Consider the following 20,204-nt stretch of genomic DNA (forward strand, 5'->3'; position numbering starts at 1 on the left):
AACTCTATTATTAGAGAGTTTCTGGAAGGCCACCCACGCTCTTTCCTTTCGACGAATTACTACGTTCCGGACGCTTTCATAGTCAAATAAATCACTATGCTCCTTCCCTGATATTCCGGAAACCAAGCCGACATTGGTGGCGCGTCACAGCCAGAAACACCCGACAGTGAAAGGGTTAACTATGTACGTACCTGCTGTCTTGCCAGTTTGCTGTCACTGCCAACATCGTCGAATCAGCGAGACACTAGCCTGAGGAAAACGGGACTTCTCGAATATGTCTTCATAAAAAAAAGAGAAGGTACGTACGTAAATCATCTTAATAAAATTAAACACCCAAACTACACATTTTTAACCTAATGGAACAACTACCCAGTATTTACAACCCTCTTCAGTAATCCACTAAGGTGAGCCGTAGGTTTGAGTTGATTTATGCAGCTAGCCCAACAACTCAATTCCGCAAAGAAATCCACAAAGCACTGAATAAAACCAGAGTTTATTTACACAACAGCCCCTCGTCAACAACTCGCGAGCACGCGACTCGATGCTCAGTGGCAGTCAGTATGCAACGTGATAACAGGGCGGCTCTCAAGCCTTGATGGACAGGTACAGCTTTCCCTTGATGGTCTGCTTCTCAGGGTTGAGCCTCTTGAGGATCTGGGCTATGGTGTTGACTAGCTTCTCGCTGCTCAGGCCCGTCTTCTTGGACTTGAACTTCTGGAGCAGCTCGGTGGTCGTCATGGGCTTACGCAGCAGGTACCGCCTCACGGACTCCTCGGTGATGCCTTCCGTGCTCGATGACCAGCTGGAAACAAATTACGTCACCTCGTGAGAATACTTCAGCCCCTCTCACTCTCTCAAAAACAAGCTCTTGCTTTATGCTTCATCGTCATCATCACCACCAGCCTATCCCATTAATCTGCAATTATCCCGGTCCTGTGCTAACTGCGAACAATTTATCCCCGCAAACTTCTTGATCTCATCTGCCCATCTAACTTTCTGCCGCCCCCTGCCACGCTTGCCTTCTCAAGGGATCCACTCTGTTACCCTTAATGACCAACGGTTATCTTGCCTTCGCATTACATGCCCTGCCCACACCCATTTGTTCTTCTTAATTTCCACTAATATGTCCTTAAAACGCGTTTGTTCCCTGACCCACGCGGCTCTCGTCATCATCATCATCACCAGCCTATCCCATTAATCTCCAATTATCCCGGTCCTGTGCTAACTGCGAACAATTTATCCCCGCAAACTTCATCTCATCTGCCCATCTAACTTTCTGCCGCTCCCTGCCACGCTTGCCTTCTCTAGGGATCCACTCTGTTACCCTTAATGACCAACGGTTATCCCGCCTTCGCATTACATGCCCTGCCAACGTCCATTTCTTGTTCTTAATTTCTACTAATATGTCCTTTACACGCATTTGTTCCCTGACCCACTCCACTCCCTTCTTGTCCCTTAATGTTACATCTATCATTTTCCGTTCCATTGCTCGCTGAGTCGTCCTCGATTTAAGTTGAACCCTCTTAGTGAGCCTCCAAGTTTCTGCTCCATTTACGCTTAATGCTTACAACTTAATTCATCTCACTATTCCTTTTTTTATGTATAGCCGCGTGGAATTGCGGGCAGAGATTATATGGCTTCTGAGCCATGATGTGCGGCAGCACTGTCCGCAAAGCCGCACGAAACACAAAAGGAATGCCATTTCCAAATCCAAATGAAGGCCTTCCCAGTGAACAGATCACAATCAAATTTTTTGTCATCAAAACATAAGAAAACCTGCCACTATACATTTGCATTAGAACGAGAGTGGCGACTCGTTTCCGAAAACATGTGCTTCCAAATGTCCCACGGGGTTGTTCTAGGACTTGGTTGGTGTGACAGTTAATCATAAAGTGAAACTTCGCAGGTTACAAGAGTGCTTCTAGCAAACCCACTAACACAGCACCCCTAAATGGCCTCATGCAGCACCAAAACAGAAAGTAAATTTAACTAACAGAATAAAGCGGTAAACAAAAAATAAGCAGGGGTTCACCTAAGAGTGGATCTAACGCAGAAGCCCTAAGAGGCCTCTGCAGGATACTGAGCATTGTCCATGAAAGAGTTCCACAGTACGCCACACTTCAATCGATCCTCGTAAATGGTTTGAGTACCGTATTTATTCGAATATAAGGCGAGGCTTTTTTCCAAAATCCAAAATTCATACACCACCTTATATTCAAAGCTCGCTCGCTCGCTCGCGTGTGCGTGTGTGTGGGCCCCCTTCAGCTTTTCCCTGAGCCACTTAATTTGTCCAGATACGAAGGATGCACATGTGTGGGCATGTGGGAAAACAGGTTTTTGTCCTGCCCCTCAAAATGGACTGTGCCCTCATCCCGCACTGTCGCAGCTTTTATCAGTGACTAGTGGCGGATCATGTTCCCATGGCAGTAGACAGCTTTAGCTTACTGTGTTGCCGTACAGTTACCACTGTACTGTGACGCCACTGCACGCACGCGCACATGTACCGGGGTCTTTTTGTCAGTCGAGATGGGAAACGTGTTAGCACAATATTTCCAGCTTTCGTATTCTGAAGTACTGGTCGCCGGAATGCAGGTAGCGACATGCAAATGAAACAAAATTTGGTGCCCAGAACTCTTCACTCATGGGTGAAATAGCCTGAATCTCAGACATTTTAAATTAGATGCTCACAATACAACAATTTTCTTTTAAATTAATTGTAGACATCTCCCATATAGCTTTGAAAACAGCTTTGATGCCGATGCTGCCATTTAGTGGGCACAATTAATGTCGAATATCGTAAACCAAAATTCACACCTCCGCTACATATTTGTGCATAAAACGAGTAAAGTATGCTGAAATACTTTTGCAATAACCAACACTACACGGCCCAGCCCAATTTTGGAGGCGTAAAAGCGCTTTGCAAGCTCAGCAACTTATCTGAACTATTCGAGGCGGGCTGGGCTTAGCACGAGATTAGGTGGCCACACTCCCCTCTCCCATCTGCTAAGTCTCCTTGTGTGATGCTCTCCTCGGCATCATTTAACAACCATCACTTGATAATCAACATCAACGAAGATTACTTTCATCAATGTTACCAATCATTAGGTGCCGAAAGCAGTGTTTTCGCTGTAATCGACATTCAAGGGTGTACTTCATCATTGCTGGCAGCACGGTGACGGCGGTAAAACTTGCCCCGGTAACGTACCGCTCACGGTAACTGCTCGCACATGCAGTGGCATCAGGGTATGACAGTAATGGTACAGTAACACGGTAACACGGTAAGCTAAAGCTGTCTAGTGGCGGGCCATCGCCCGAATCCAGACGATGATTGGAATGCGGGTGCCTTCCCATCATCCCAGCTATGTACATAAACACGCACGAATTTCAGTTTTCAGCCAATCATACGTCACAGCCAACAACAAACAGTGGTACATGAAGGAAAGCAAAGATCCTCCTTCCCACCTGCTGGGCATGGAAAGTGCGGACGGTGGCTCGGTGCGCGGGCGTTTCGGTGAGGCCGCGTCTCCCTTCGTGGCGGTCGCTGGAGATTCTTCCCTGTTCTTGCGCTTGAGGGCCTTGCCTGGAGAACGTGCACCAAAGAGGGAACCATCATTCGAGGCAGTCGGAAAAAAAGGCGAAGTTGAAACACTCGTTTGGTTGTGGCACGTTCTGTTCTTAAAGGGGTCATGAAGACAAAATACGCGTTCGGCTCACTGAAAAAGGCTGCTTTGTCCCGATGACAACAGCATTGATTTCATCGAAAACTTTGAAGACATCAGTGAGATCTTAAGCTGATTTTTGTGGAATGCATGCTGTCTAGTTCATATGAAAGCTAGAGTTTTATATACTGAGGTAACCGCAAGGAATTTCTAAACAAACAGGTCGAAATACTTTTAATTTGGCACTAAAACTTCCGAAGTCTGAAACGTGGCGCCATGTGGCATTTAGACGTGACACTATGTTGCGTGTCCAATCAACTCAGTCGATTTCAAAGCGTGATTCAAAAACCGCATGAAGGAACATGAAAGGTTGCGCATTACTGTTTTTTTAGTCGGAGCCAAGTTTTTAAATACCGCTTTTAATCTCACGTGCAGTTAAAAGTGTGTTGCCGCACAGCTCACAGTCATGGTTCCCAGCATTCCTTGTTGGTGGGACACCTAAACCTGGTAGATCTAATTCCAATTTTAGAAGTTCTAGGGCGCTATCAGGAAAACCGTTTCGGGTTAAGGTGTTTTAAGTGATGCCCTTTCATTTGAGATAAAGAAAATGTACTCAACAAATGTCGGTTCCCTTTAAAGAAAACAGATGAAGCGGTGACGGCACCCCAGCCCCTTTCCAGCTATTTCTCCACAGGCTATCGCTTACGTGATTGGCAGCCATCAACCTAAGCCACGGCCAAAGGCACAACTGGTCGATTGTGGTGGGGTCCATTTGGTCGCATCACTGGAATGCTACCATGCAGTTAAACCTTTCAGGGTCAATGACGTACATGCACGTCCCCTGCAAACACCTTCAAAATGGCCAATGATGTACATGTATGTCATCGCTTGTATGTTTAACCCTTTCAGACGCTATGTACACAAGTGTGTGCATTTCAATCCTGCGATTTTTTACAAAAAAGAAATACCAAAGCTGAAAGTTCTCGCTATTTTAGCATAATTCTGTATCCGCCGTATGACAATGAAGATTTCAGGGCCATCTGGAGGCTAGTAAGATTACTAAGAGCGTAAAAAAAGCAAAACGTCAAAAGACTTGCCGATTTAAAAAAAAATATAGGAACAATGCATATCACACACATATATAGGTATATGGAAATATTCCGCGCTACTTGATGCCACTGACCTCTGTGACGCTATTTACACAATTATGTATGAGACTGTAAAAAAAACTAAGATTGTGTTAGGGTCAGCAACCTGAGAATTCATCTTATTTGAGGAGATACAAAGCATATAAACAGCAAAAAAATTCTTGTGGGAGGAAATGGCAAGCGGCGTCTGGAAAAGTTAAAAAGCACGCCTTTTTCAATCATTTCTCTCGCTTGGCATGCGCTGACAGACTGCGGAAATACGAGAAATTTCTTTCTTGCGCCGATGGCTCTTCCTTTAATTTTTAATGCTTTACTTCAGTGGTGCACCAGCTATCGCACCAGCTATCGATGACGTGCGGGCGTGGAGCGGCTAGTTTCAGTTTCGTCCTCTGCGCGCTACCCGCTTCTTGGCCCGCGAAACTGATTCGCCTTTTGCACTTCTCGCCCTTCTTACACCCGCGAAACTTTTTTTAGAAGTTTTCTCCTGTTACTAATGAATAAACCACGTGTATGTAACAACACAAACTATTTTTTTGTCACTTTATGGTCACCCTAGAAATATTATGACAATTTTTTCTCAAAATAGATTCGTCCAAACAATTTAAATCAGCAATAAAAAAAATCAACCCTGTGGGGTCGCATCTGGCAAAAAGATTTGACCCCCAAAGGGGTTAACACACTCATAACCACGGTGTAGTTCTGGCCCATAATAAATAACTCCTTCCCACATTAAATCCCCGCAGAACAAAATTTGGCAGCTTTTTCATATTTCTTGAATTTTCATTTAAGAAAACGTCTTTCATGGCTGGCCTGGAGCTGAGTGAGTTACCAAAGCCTCGTTCTTTGAAACTGAACAAAATTGTATTCCGTCTTCATGTCCCCTTTTTAAGCTCAACTTCTCATCAATTTCATATCGTAGAGAAAAGGAAACCGCTTGTTTCTTTTCTCAAATTGGTTAACGAATGGTGAGTGCAAAAAAAAACACAAATCATGCCCGCTACTGATGGAATTAGTGACGTAACACTAGACTTGAAAATTATGAATGAACCCCGAGCAAAGCCCACAAACGATTGGTCTGACAACGTGTTAATTACAAGTTACAAGAATCCCTTGTAGCCTAAAATATTTGGGAGCTTTCAACTACGGCAGGCAACACAGCCCACGTATAGAGGCTATTTCCTGCATCCCCCCTGCCACTCTTGACGTGAAAATGAAGATTTTGTTTGATTCGGTACCGGCAATTCTGAGCAACCTAAGCTACACTTGACACAATAAACTTTAAAAAACATTACTTTAATTTGCAGGCAACATTTTATAAGCCAAACAATTGTCCCTAATAAGTGGTGTTTAAATCTACGGTTTTATAGAACACTGATTACTGCAAGACGTTTAAAATTGAGTTTTTTAGTAATTATTATTGTTCAATGCAGCAATGTTATACAGTTGAACCCCGCAATAACGAAACCACTGGGGAAAGCCAAAAGAATCGCTTTTGCAAGAATTTCGTTACTGCGAGAATGAAACCTAAATGACACGATAATTGCCCGCAGACCGAAAATTTATTTCTGAAAGTCGGTTATATTACTTTGCAGGCCTTACATTGCCGCAACTTCACTGCTCAGCTCTCACATTACAAGAAACAGTTCATTGCTAGTTGTCAGGCCACGGGCGCACCCCAGAACGACCGAATCATGTCGAACGCATCCAAAACATTCCGTGGGTTCACACGTCTCTGCACGTTTTTCTCGTTTTCTCCTTGACACTCGGCACCGAGCATATCCGAACATACAGAGCAAAGTCCAGCTTCTTCTGCTGACGAACTCTGCCAGACGGTGGCATCTCGTTCTAATGCTGTTCACAAAACCAAGTGAGCACCGCTTTGTTGACGTCCGGAAAGGCGCGCAGCCGTCATATTGTTTTGTTTTGCACATGTGTGACATTAAAGACCGGCGTCCTTGCTTTTCAAAATAGTAGAGTGAATTGCAGGCAGTTCCAAACTTGTCGGCACGACCCTCCCTTCTACTTAAGCCACTGATTGGGCAATGATGGCTGCCTTATCTTGTAGCGATAAAAACTTCCACTTTTGGGATGGCGGAGGCAGGTATATTATAACAGCAAAAGTGCCAATCACCACACAACCAACAAACGCACGTGTACCGTTCAGCGGTAGCCAGCTAGCATAGCCCAAGCGAAAGCGTGCCGTAAGTCACCATGTGTCGCCCCCTGGTGGTGTCTATACGAAGCTGCCTACACGGCCACTTGCTGCACGATATTTTTTGTAAACCAATATGGCGGTGGCCATGCAAGCACGTTGTGGTAGAACTTTATGCCCTCCAAGTCTGAAAAGATGCATTTGGGCGCTTTTTGCACACTGTTAGCCTCAAACGGGCTGATAACAGGCCAACCAGACTTGCAGCAAATTTCGTTAATGCGGGATCGCTTCCTAAAAACATTCTGTTGCCACAAGATATGAAATACTTGGGCTTCTATGGACGTTCGCCGGAGATCGGAAAATATTTCGTTGCCGCGGGAATTTCGTACTCGTGGGATTTCTTTATCGCGGGGTTTGACTGTACATGGGTTAGATGACTCCGTGCACAATTACGCAACAATATGACAAAGAAAGTTATTTGGACTAATCTAAATCAATCCAAACCAAAATAATTGTTTTAATTCATGCAAACAAAAGAAAAAAAGGAAAAAAAAAAAGCTGCCTACACAAGTTTAGAAAGTATATCGGGTAGCATACTGTGCTTAATGTATGTTAACACAACTACACATTTGAGACATGCACAAGCAATCGCATGCAATTAGTGCTGCTGCATTCATAGTTCGTGGCACATTATTATGCGTCAGGCAGATAACAATATCTCGCTTTGATCTCTTGTGCTTTTGGGCCCAACAAGTATCATACACTATCCATTCCATTTGCTGAAGAATGAATACCATATGTTCCGGTGTATAAGTCGCGGTTTTTTTTCTGAAATTTTTGTTGGTGCGTCTTATCCACCGGTGCGACTTATGTATGGGATAACTTTGTGCATGGCTGCCTGTGCGCTGCGTGATGTCAGTACACATTCAGAGACACAGCTCTACGGTCTAAATGAATTATTTGTTAGCGAGTCGGAGAAATAACGCTTCGATGGTTTTGCCTAAACGTTGTCTGTAAGTACATGCCATGTGTGTGTATCAATAAACCATTTTTGAGAAGTTAGTTCCGTCTCGTCTTTGGACGGTAGATGCACGTGTCTAGCACTGCTTACACGGGGATGCGTTCAGAGGCAGCGGCCGCTGGAACCATGTACTTTCGCCGCACTTTCTAACAAATTGATCCTTTATCAATTTACATGATTAACAAGTGCGTCTTATACACCGGTGTGACTTATATACCTTTTTTTTTTGAAAAACTGCCGTTTTGAGGGGGGTGCAACTTATACTATAGTGCGACTTATAGACCGGAAAATATGATACTATAGACACTGCTGTATTTGTCACATCTTTATTTTTGTATCATGATTATATGCAATTGAGCTCTAAAAGTTTTGAATGTAACATCGTCACGAGTTCAGCATTGGTACAATGGTAATTGGTACTTTGGAAGAATTGTATCACTTATTTTAAAGTAGCTTTTTGGGGTAACATTAATAAACTCTACGTTAAACAGGGACTTCTATGCAAAATGCAACCAAGTTTTCCGCAAAACAAAGAGTGCATATTGTCTATTGCTAAAGATTAAGTTACAAGATTGGGCCGAGGCAAGTGAGTACATACTAAAGGCAAACGTGAAACTAATGCAATTAGGTCTATCGAGATACTTATCAAGTTCCCATGGTTCTTGGACCCCACTTCCAAGCCCTAAAAAGATGAGCCAGAGAATAGAGATAACACATTGCACCGTCGGTAAGAACACTCCCAAATCAGCATGCACCAACGTAATTCTGAACAATGGGAAAGCAAATGCAAAACAAAGTAGCAGGCATGCCGATGCAGCAAATGAAGTGACATGGTTAGTGAAATCCTGTCCAGCCAACTTTACCTTTTGCTGCATACAAAGGTTCTTTTTTTAAAACCTAATGCAAGAATAAGCTTCCCCCAAACTATCAGCATGCATCCCCACTACCGCTTAATAGTAAGAGACACTCATCACACCACGTTCCTAATCTTGAATCAATCAACGAATAAACTGATGCATACATTCACTTAACAGTAAAACCTTACATGTCAAGATATTAACTACAATTATAGAAAGTATGTATTTTTACCTTGAAACAAGTAACTGCTTTTAGTTTCCGTGAGTGTGCAAATCCTGAGAATTACGCATGGTTAGCAAAAGAAGCTCGCAGATGTGATCGCAGCACCCACTGCCCTCGCAACCAGCTATTCACCGCATGTCCTTTGTTTTTTTTGTTTTTTTGTGGACACAGCGCTGACAACTTTCATAAACAACTGCTAGCAAAAAGGGAAAAAAAAATTAAAGTCGTTCCACTCAATGTGAAAGCTGTCGGAAGTGCAGAGCAGTGATTCGCCATAATGGACTGCACCGTCGTTATCCCCTCACTGCTACCACCCAAAGCAATTCAAATTTCCCGCCTTCGTGGAGCTCGCGCACCCCCTGCCCGAAACTGCGCAAGCGGAAGTTCTGTTCTTTGTTTGCTTGCTTTTCCTCCCGGACGTGGCAGCGTTGCACTGCCACTTTTTTTTTTCGCGTACTATCGTAAAAACCAACCCAACGAGCGTTCCTAACTAAATGAACACAGCCGCTGCCGGTTCTTTACGTACATTTTGACTCAAATGTACCTGCAGTTTTCTTGGCACTAAACAACGGGGAGATGTATAACCAATGACAGCAGTTCAGAAGTTGTGAACGCTTATGACTATATAAACCGCTTGGTTTTTGAAGCCTCTGTGGGACGCCGCTACGACGGTATGCCAAGAGGCTCTACTTGGGCCCATCGAGTGAGCTACGATGACAAGGCAAGCCCCTAAAGTGCCTGGCACTTTAAAAAAAAGTTGCCCACAATTGCACAGCAGTTAAGGCCACCCTTCTATATTTGTAAACTAAAGCCAGGCAAGGCAGACTGTAACTATCACACAGGAAAAAAGAACCACTGGTCTCATCTGGGACTAGAAATGCAAGGGATGCTTGAGTAACAAAATTGTTATTCAAAAGCCCAAAACCATAGTTTATTTTGAAAATTGATGCTTGAGGTGGTGAAAGTGAATGACGTATTATTGGTAGAGCCAGCCATAACATGCAAGTGAACTACACAGAAGCTAATGATCGATGAAACAAAGATGCAGTTGAAATTTCTTTTGCCAAAGCTTCCCGCTCATGGCTTGTAAGTACAGCAGCGCTCAGCAAAGACAAGACATCACTTGTAAGATCAACTCATAACAGCCACGCCAAAAAGGTGGAACATGCTATCTGTTTTTTGCGTACACAATACTAGCAACATGCTTCTTCCATATACTTTCCAGTATCTTGGCACAGCCCCTAATAAAACACTTCTCACAGGTATGAAGCTGGAGCAACTCAATAACACTGTCACACTGCAAAAAAACACCAGAAAAGAGTTTGGTTGTAATCTTACTGCAGTTTGAAGCTATACTGTAAGTTTGGTTTCAATATGAACGCAGTTCAAAGCTAGACTGTAAGTTCAGTTGTAACTGCTCCTTCGCACAACACTTACAATACAAGACACTCATTCGAGCTGCTCTTGCAAACAATCTGCAATGATCAATGTTTCCAGTTCGAAGTTGCCTTCAACATGATAAAATAAATACTCTCATCAAAAAGTTTTGTAACTATCAAAAAGCATAACATACATGATTACATGTAACAGTAGAAGCACTGGCATCAGCAGAGTTCTACCATTCGCACAGGTAGAAGCCAAAGAAAAGATTTGGTAGGTATGAGGCAACTCCTTGCACAGACCTTGGCTGCATTCCAGTGAGCTTGATCAACGTTTACCTTTTTGCACTCCATCTTGTTGACTCCCATAAGTTAATGCCTAGAACCCAGTAAAAAGGCCCTAGAACTAACAAAAATCACCGGTGATCACGAGATGCCCCATTTTTCATTATCCCAGCGTCTACTGTGCCGAAACTCCTGTGCACGAGGACCGGAAATGCAGAGTTGACCAGCTAACCTCATTATGACAACGAAGCTGAAGAATAAGCTGAAGTATCTTTGCTACGCAACCATGCTTTCATAACAACCACTGTCTGCATTTGTTTCCAACACCACGGCAGGGTATTACATTCACACACTCTCACACATACACTGGTCCCTTTTTCCAGACACTGATTGTGAAGACCAAGCAGTATGATTCGGAGGTTTTTACGGGATTGCTAGGTAACTTATCAGCACTTTTTCGAACTTGGATTTTTGATAATGCTGACAGTATTGCCACCCTCAAAAGATTTAAAATATCGATCGTCAACTGCATCAGTTAATATTGCCGCAAACTACACCCTCTGGTTTATTTATTTGATGTATTCTTGCCGCCTGCGCTAAGCTGTCTTATCTAAGTTAGTAGTGCTTTGTATGCCGCGCTGGCTATCTGATTTGATAGGAAGAGTACCGCCTGTTGTGACTAGAATGAAATGTTTGGCTTCGGTTGCCAACGTTCTAGTTCTGATTCAATAATGCTCGAGGAGTTAATGCCTAAGGATAAATGCTCGCAAAGCGAACATTGTAACATTCAATTTGCCAGCACTCGTCCGCACATGTCATGTTATTACTGCTCCGTCGCCGCTTGTGTGATCTTTCGAGTTGTTTTTAGCAGAGCACAAGTTCGCTCCAATAAACGTTTTTCCCTTAAAGAAACCTGCGCCGTCCTTGGCTACATGACAATTAAGCTGTGCATTGCGGGGACTCACCTGATAACATTTCCCTGGGACTTACGAATTTATGGCTCACCGGCCAAAAAATCATCGCGCTCCAATATCAAAAGTTTTACCATTTCATGAAAGCATTCCTAATGGGCTAGTTTAGTACTTATTTGAAAACCATATCACTACCGTTCTGAAATAAAAGAAATGATATCTAGCATGCTGGCTAACGAGTGCCATCTAGTGCAGACTAGCTTAACTAAAATGCATTCCAGGTTATGTTTTATTTCAGTACATTATCATCATCACCATCCTATTTACACCCACTGCGGGGCAAAGGCCTCTCCCATAGATCTCGAATTACCCCGGTCCTGTGATAACTGCAACCAATTTATCCCCACAAACTTCCTGATCGCACCTGCCCATCTAACTTCTTCAAAAATATATAACTTTAATATTAAAAAAACATTTCAGTACAAAAGTGACATATTTCAAAAATGAGCAAGCCAGGCCAAACATTTTTTCATGGATCTGTAAAACTTTTCGTATTGGCGCATGATGGTTTGTAATATAAGCCCGTGGGGCACAAATTAGTAAGCCCCATAGGAACGTGATCAGGAGAGTCCCCCTTGAGTCCAGGCAATTTTTCCCTTAAAAAGAAAAGGAGGCTCCCCAGGGACTCACCCTTGCCCTTCTTCTCGTCGCTGCCGTGCTTGGTGGGCGTGTTGGCGCGGCTGCTGTTGGCGCTCTCCGAACCGTTCTTCTTCTTAGGTTTCTGTCGCGCGGAAGAGGACTTCATCAACAATGGTGCTGCGCTGTCTATGCCCAGGAGCTGAGAGTGTGAGCGCGGGCTGGAAACCTAGCTTCGGTTACCTGCATGAACATGGCCGACTGGAACTTGGAGTCGTCAAAGTCCGAGTCCGACGACTCGGAGCTGGACTCGCCGGACGAGTTGCCCTTAGACGCACCCTTGGAGGAAGAGCCGCCTGCACGGGAGATTTGGACAACGCTGCCTCAGTGAAAAATGCACAAACAACTAATAACAAGCATGCAATGTCTGCACTCGAATCTAAATAAAGGATGTAAAGACATTAAAAGCTCGTTAATTCGGATTGCTAGAGAGTAACAATGCACGAATTATCGAAAATTCGAATTATCTGAAGGTCAAATCATCAAACGAATGACAAAAGAGCACAATTATCATTGCGTTATGTGTGCCTTAAGCTTGCGAAGACAGTGATACTAGTTTGTCTTTTCGTAAATAGCTGGGCGGAAAGAGCAAGTTTTTGGACGTTCGACAATCTGTGCAGAGCAAGAGTATTGCATGAAGCATCATAGCACAACTCTTGCAGAACAGTGAGTATCCACAGCTTCTTTTGGCTGCCGCCGAATGTTTACTGGGCGCAATGCACGTTTTCATTCTCCCCACTGCAAAGGGGAGAGAGCGGGTGAGCAAAGGACAGTGCACTGCGGCTCAAGACGGCGTTGGTCCAAATTAAGCGATGCTCACGTAAATTTGCGCCAAAAAAACGAAGGTCCATGGCCATAGGGCAATGCACATCTTCGAAGGGAGAGAGTAGGAATGTCAAATTATCCTCATTTCTGAACCAACGGGGGCCGAAATAACGAGCTTTTAGAGTATACGGATCAGGGCCACGACAATACTAAGGACTCAAAAAGTGTTTTTTGAACTAAATTTTCCCCAATGCTCCGAAAGTAGTCCTGCAGTTTTTCAAGCTAAAGCGTCTGTAAAAGTACCTCCCTATCAGCAGGCAGCTCCTCATATTTTATTCTGCACAGCCCCGGGATATTCTGTTAATCAATGCAACAAGGTGCAGCTGAGTTGAATAAGTTACGCCACAGCCACTGATCTCCCCCTGTCCCTCCAAACAAACAGAAGCTGCTCACCATCCTTCTTGTCAGCCTTGGACTTGGGCTTAGGCTCGGCGGCCTTGTCGTCCTTGGAAGCCTCCTCCTCGTTCTCGGGCTTCTCCTCCTCCTTCTCGGGCTCCTCCTCCTCGTCCGACTGGTCAATAGCCCTCAGGGCATCCTCATCCTCCACCCCCTTCATCTCCCGATTGGCCTTCTCGTCCTCAGGCTCTTCGTCTTCCGAGCTGAGGACAAGAACAGCAGAGGGCACAGAACACCACCTTGGGGCACCCCACCCCACTCGCTTCAGACTAGTCAGCAAGTGAAGTTAACCGCAACCTCTACCACAGGGGTCTTGTAGGCTGTCAGTCCGCAGAACTTACACCAGAGGCATAATTAAGACTATTGTAATGCAGTGCAGACTGCTTGTAATGTACACGGCAAGAATTGCAAATGTTCACACTACGTATCAGCAGTGTCATACTATAACCCATTTGTGAAATTTCCAAGCTGGGAAAACAATTTATTCTTCCGGCATGCTTTATGCAACATTTAATGAGCGAACACAGCAATCAAGCTGAATTTACTCTGAAAATACTCACGAAAAGATGGCCCTTATGTTCAGTGGTACATTACAGTGGGGCCTCGCGAGAACTTCCAGCATCAGCCTTTTTAACTTGGTCGAACACGAAATTTCCATCAATGCTGTAAGGCAGTGGTTCTCAGCCATGACTGCCCCGGGGACCCCTTTTGGGATTGCTAAAGTGATGGGGGACCCCACGATGGAGCATATGTTGTTTGGTGTCATAATGTCAAACAATTTCTACTTGCAGCTTACGTAGCCCACACACTTATTCGATGCCCGCCTTTTATGGTTGACGCTAATGACGATGCGTACCATGTTAAACAATCTAGTCTTGAATCTAAAATTCTTCTAAACACCTATATATTGCCTCTTCTGTGTATGCTTTTTTCCTTCTCATAGCTGGCTTGTCGTGCAAAAAGCAGTTGTTAAAATACGTACTACGCGGAGAAACTAAACGTACATGTAATGCGACAAAGCTACATTATTTGCATTGCAAGAAAGTGCTGGCAAAATCGAGAAAAGCTTTGAGTAAAAGCTTTGAGGTAGGCTTCGCGGACCCCTCAAATGCTCTCGCGGACCTCCAGGGGTCCGCGGACCCCCATTTGAGAATCACTGCTGTAAGGATTCCTTTTTGGTTTTTTGCTTCAGATACCACTTTCCACTTGCACACCATCTTTCTTCATGTAGGATGTCCTTAAAAAGGTCACACAACTGCCCGTAATAACATAATAACGAGTGTAGTGTTCGCAGAGCGCGAGAAACATACAGCCGACACGTCTGGCGTTCAGTCTGAGAGTGCCTTTATTTTTCGCTTCCCCTCCCCGGGTCGCGCCCTCGTATTTCCTGCGTCGGGCCGAGCCGCCGGCTAAAGCAGAGCCATCAAGTTTTTTGAACTGAGGTCCATTGTCGCTGAAAACTGTCTCAGGCGTGCCATGCCTTGCGAAAATAGACGTCACGTGCTTGATAACTTCTTGCGCTGTCATACTCGGAAGCAGGGCGATCTCGGGATACCTTGAATAATAATCGGTCACAAGCAAGTAGTTCTTCCCTCCACAGTGAAACATGTCCATGGCAACTTTCTGCCATGGTCGATCGGGAAAATCAGATGGCATCAACGGCTCATGTCTGTATCCCTGTTCTTTAACGCACTGTGTACATCGGCGAACAAGCTCTTCGATTTCTGTCGATACACCCGGCCACCATACCGACTCTCGGGCTCTTGCTCGACACTTAACAATTCCTTGATGTCCCTGGTGTATCTTCGCGAGTATTTCTTTGCGCATGGGCCCAGGAATTATAATCCTTGATCCTTTCATGAGAAGGCCATCTTGAACAGCTATGTCTGACCTGTGCTGCCAATAATCTTTACATTCGAAAGGGAGCTCTTTGCGGTCTGGCCATCCATCATTGCAGTACAGTCAAACCTCGATATATCGAACACGGGTATATCGAATTATTGCCTATATCGAACACTTTCTATATCACGAGGAAAATCACGTGCATTTTTAATTTTTTATTTCGAACTGGGACGGACATGAAATGGGTATATCGAACTCCGCCACCCCAGACTACCCAGACCGCTCGCACTCTGTTGACAGGCGGCGAGCTATCCCGCAGTACCCTCGAGGATAGCGGTGGCGCGATGGGCGTTCCCGACTGGTGTTCATCGGTTGCACCGAAGCAGAATTGGATGGTGCGAAAAAAGAAGGCGAGCTTGAAGAAACATGGGGCCAGCTGGAGCGCTTTGTTGGTGCTGAGCCACGAAGTATGTGCATTGATGACTTTGTTGGCGGTGACGACAGCACCGGAACGACGGCGGAGTTGATGGATGTGGAGATCCTAGCGGAGGTTACTACTGAGCGCACAAGCGAAGACGCTGCCGAGGTTGTACCCGCAAGCGCTGATAGTGCCCCGCTCCCGACTTCGACCGAGGCTTCAGCGGTTTTGTCCCTACCACACCGCTACTGCAGCGAAGGCACCGGCCTTTCGCTTGTGAAACGTTTGGACTACGTCGAGGAAGTCGTGTATAACACGCCAGGCTAGCCTGCTGCAGTACTTTAAGCCAAAAGAATAAATACTTTGAAGCACCAAGTAAGTATTTACTGCACAATTCGTTCATTTATTCATTTAAACCAGTTTATGGCACGTTTTTTGCGTGATTTTATATATCGAATTCTGGTTACATCGAACTATTTCGCGGGAACCGCGCTGTTCGATATATCGAGGTTTCACTGTAGCTGCTCAACTTGCTGCAAATTGGATCTGCCGCTTGCTCTCGTCGAATTTCCGCAAGTCTCTTGTCAGTTGACGGAAGATTGGCAATTACGCTTCTAACGTAGCATGCAACTTCTTCTTCAAGCTCAGTGCTATCTCGGTGAGGTAGCGGCTGTCGAGACAGAGCGTCAGCAGCAACAAGGTCCTTGCCCGGCACATGTGTCATTTTATAGGAAAAACGCATCATGCGCATTTTTAGCCTTTGTAGCCTGGGAGTGATATCCGACAAATGTTTCGACATGAAAATCGGAACTAACGGCTTATGGTCAGTTTCAATGGTAAACTGTAATCCAGTGACATACTCCTGAAACTTCTCACATGCCCAGGTCACAGCAAGGCCTTCTTTCTCAATCTGAGCGTACCTCCTTTCTGTCTCTGACAGGCTACGGGATGCGTACGCTACAGGTCGATAGACTCCATCTTTCTGCTTCTGTCGCAGAACTGCACCTAACCCGAACGATGAGGCATCTGCTGAAACTACAGTCATGTTCTCTGGGTCGAATACTGATAGAACTGGACTTTCAGAGAGCTTTTTCTTCAGCAGTTCGAAGCTTTTCTATTGGGCTGAGGTCCATACCCACTCGCTTTTCGCGTTTAGAAGAGCGTTCATGGGGTGAGCTATTTCTGACATGTTCGGGACAAACTTCATCAGGTAGTTTGCCATTCCGAGAAACCTTCTCAGCTCCTGAGTGTTTGATGGTGGTCTCATGTCAATGATAGCCTGCACTTTTGACGGGTCGGCATGAATTCCTTGGTTATCAACGATGTGTCCCAAGAACTTTACCCTTTGAACATTGAACTCGCACTTTTCACGGTTCAACGTGACGCCATGTTTCTGTAACCTTTCCAGAACCGCTCTGAGACCGACGTTATGCTCTGCTTGTGTCCTGCCGTAGATCAGGATATCATCCATGTTACACACGACGCCTTCCAGGTTATCCAAAAACTGTGACATCTTCCTTTGGAAGAATTCAGGCGCTGAACTGATTCCGAACGGTAGTCTCTTGAACCGGTACCTGCCAAATGGCATTATGAACGTGGTCATGCTTCGAGACTCTTCCGCAAGCTCAAACTGCCAAAATCCTGAATTGGCGTCGACTTTGGAGAAGTACTGGGCTCCGGCAAGTTGCGCAAGGACATGTTCACTGACAGGCAGAGGGTGAACTTCTCGCTCTACAAACTTGTTTAGCTCAGTCAGGTTTACGCATATGCGTACATCTCCGTCAGGTTTCTGAACAATGACCATTCCAGAACACCATTCTGTTGGCTCCTCAACTGGCTCGATAACATCAAGCTGAACCATCTCTTGAAGTTTTGCTTTGGCCTTCGACATTAATGGTATGGCAACTTTTCGAGGAGTGGTCAACGCTAACGGTACAGCATCTTCTTTAAGCTTGATCTTGTATGCGAGCTTAATTTTACCAAGACCGGAGAACAGCTTGGGAAACTCACCCTGTGGGTTGACAGCTTCGCTTTTCTGAATGATGACTTGATCAAGACGTTTTACAATGCCTAGTTCTTCGCTAGCTTTCCTTGACAGGAGAGGCATCTGAAGACCATCCACAACGTAGATGCTTCCTTTCATCGACGTGTCGCGGTATGACATGTCTGCCGTTATCATGCCGGAAACAGGAAGTTGTCGCTCATTGGGTCCCTTCAAAACCTTGTCTGGCTTCTGGAGATGAAGATCCCTGAAATATCTCCGGTACGTTTTCACAGGAATCACAGTCACATCAGCTCCAGTGTCAACTTTGAAGGTGACGGACGACCCATTGATGTCCACAGTAGCCATCCACTTGTCGTCGCAGCTGGATGAGACGGCTCCGAGAAATGCATCGTTGCTACTAACGATCTCGCGGACTGATGCTCCTCCTTTGCAGACACGGGCAAAATGTCCCTTTTTGCGGCACTTGTTGCACGTCGCAGTTTGTGCAGGGCACTTCCCTGTAGTGTGCTGCGAGTAGCCACAGAACATACACTGCTTTGCTTCGGATTCAGGCGGCTTCTTGTCTCGTGTTGCAGACCCCTTCCGATTTCTTGGAGGTACAGTCATTTTACGAGTCTGGCCGACTCTGTCCACGTTTCCTTCCTTATCTCCGTGGAGCGTAGCAGCTTGTTCTTTTACGACTTCAGACTGTCGCGCCATGTTGGTGGCCTTTTCGAGGGTAAGCTCCGCATCCAGCTGCATTCGTTCAGACAGCTTGCGGTCCCTGATGCCCACTACTATCCGGTCCCGGATCATCTCGTCATGCAGTTCTCCGAAACTGCACAACTTGGCCAGTCGGTGTAGCTCAGTGACGAACTCTTCGACACCTTCTCCTTCCCGCTGTTCTCTTCTGAAGAATGTCGCTCTTTCATACACGACATTTCTTCGAACTACGAAGTGGTTCTCGAACGCCTGCAAAACATCGTTGTAGCTGTTCTTCTGTTCCTCTGTCAACTTGAATGAGGCAAAGATGTCTTCTGCCTTGTCGCCCATAAAGTAGACCAATGCGTAGACTTGTTCCACCGCGCATTTCGAGGCGAGGCCACTCACGATGCGAAAACGTTCAAAACGCCGCTTCCATTGCGGCCACTCACTTGGGCTTGCGAAAGTAAATTCCTCCGGAGGCTTGCATTGAAAACTGGACTTGGCCATTTTTCCTTCCTGGGCTTGCGACCCCTCCATCGGTGCCTTCGTAGCAGGTTCGAACGTACGCTGCCACCATGTAGTGTTCGCGGAGCGCGAGAAACATACAGCCGACACGTCTGGCGTTCAGTCTGAGAGTGCCTTTATTTTTCGCTTCCCCTCCCCGGGTCGCGCCCTCGTATTTCCTGCGTCGGGCCGAGCCGCCGGCTGCGCGCCGTCGGCTCGGGTTTCCCTTGCGTCTCGGCGTAAACACACAGCACAACGAGGTTTAACTGTATAACAACTTCTTTGCCTGACATGCCTGTATTTAGGGCTATATATAGGCTTATAATTACTAACAAATTACGAAGTCACTAGGGCCTTCGTACTACACGTGTCCCCATGGAGTGCTATTCGCGAAGCCCCGTTTCAGTTGGCTCCAGCACTACTCATAAATGCATTGCTTGGAACCTATTTTTCAGGGGTTCCTTTAGAATATACAAGGGCTCTGGGGCATTTTATTATTAGAGCTTTCTTATGTGGCAAAAGTGAAGCAGCAAGCATCCCGGACGCACAGACGAGTCTCCTCATTTGAGCACACATAGAAACGCTTACGCATTTAAAATTTCAAGTTCCACTTTCCCTGCCTACCTGGAGCTGGACATGTAGTCGACCTCCCTGTCGTCGAAGTCTCCCTCGTCGCTCTCCTCCATGGCTTCGTCGTCCGACTGGTTCTTCTCCTTCTTCTTCTTCTTACCCTGGTCGCCTGCCTTGCCCTTTTTCTTCTTACTCCCAGACTCGTCATCGTCCTTGTCGCCGTCGGAGTCGTCGTCGCCCTCGCCGTCCGAGTCGATCACCCAGTCGTCCATCTCCGTAATTTGCTGGAAGGTAAAAAAATCCAGACAAAATGATTCCAAACTGACAGAACAGATCAACAGGTTTCACCCTCTTCCTTCATTCAGCAGACGAATCAGCTCTCCTCTACAAATATTCCTCCAAAATCACCTGTGAAAGGTCGCAAGTTATGTCGCAAGTTACCGTATTTACACGATTGTAAGACGACCCTTTTTTTCAAATTTGACAATCCAATGTTGGGGGGTCGTCTTAGAATCGAAATCGAACCATGTACCGCTTGCAACGACAAGAGAGACAACAAATCAGGGGTGCTTCGAAGTGTGAACGGCTTTGCACGCTCATTTCATACATTCTGGTGTCAATAAAAATGA

At 45.5% G+C, this 20,204-nt stretch overlaps 1 protein-coding gene across 4 annotated transcripts in view; it reads right to left on the bottom strand.

Annotated features, from left to right (window-relative positions):
* Positions 1 to 477: 477 nt before the first annotated feature.
* Tfiifalpha (transcription factor IIFalpha) overlaps positions 478 to 20,204 on the bottom strand; it is a 34,917-nt gene continuing 15,190 nt past the window's right edge. Inside the window, exons 7-13 of one of the 4 annotated variants that reach the window (XM_077693464.1) lie at positions 19,630 to 19,859; positions 13,550 to 13,755; positions 12,515 to 12,627; positions 12,326 to 12,416; positions 8,627 to 8,662; positions 3,463 to 3,589; positions 478 to 802 (exon numbers count right to left, since the gene is read on the bottom strand). In XM_077693464.1, the coding sequence (XP_077549590.1) occupies positions 586 to 802; positions 3,463 to 3,589; positions 8,627 to 8,662; positions 12,326 to 12,416; positions 12,515 to 12,627; positions 13,550 to 13,755; positions 19,630 to 19,859 (1,020 nt within the window). In that variant the 3' untranslated portion in view covers positions 478 to 585. Of the gene's footprint in view, positions 803 to 3,462; positions 3,590 to 8,626; positions 8,663 to 12,325; positions 12,435 to 12,514; positions 12,628 to 13,549; positions 13,756 to 19,629; positions 19,860 to 20,204 lie in introns of all 4 variants that reach the window. The other 3 variants (XM_077693463.1, XM_077693466.1, XM_077693465.1) reach the window with 3 other exon arrangements.

Source organism: Haemaphysalis longicornis, unplaced genomic scaffold, assembly GCF_048455015.1.
Source record: "Haemaphysalis longicornis isolate Haplotype H1 unplaced genomic scaffold, Haemaphysalis longicornis Haplotype H1 scaffold_12, whole genome shotgun sequence".
NCBI classification, from domain to species: domain Eukaryota; kingdom Metazoa; phylum Arthropoda; class Arachnida; order Ixodida; family Ixodidae; genus Haemaphysalis; species Haemaphysalis longicornis.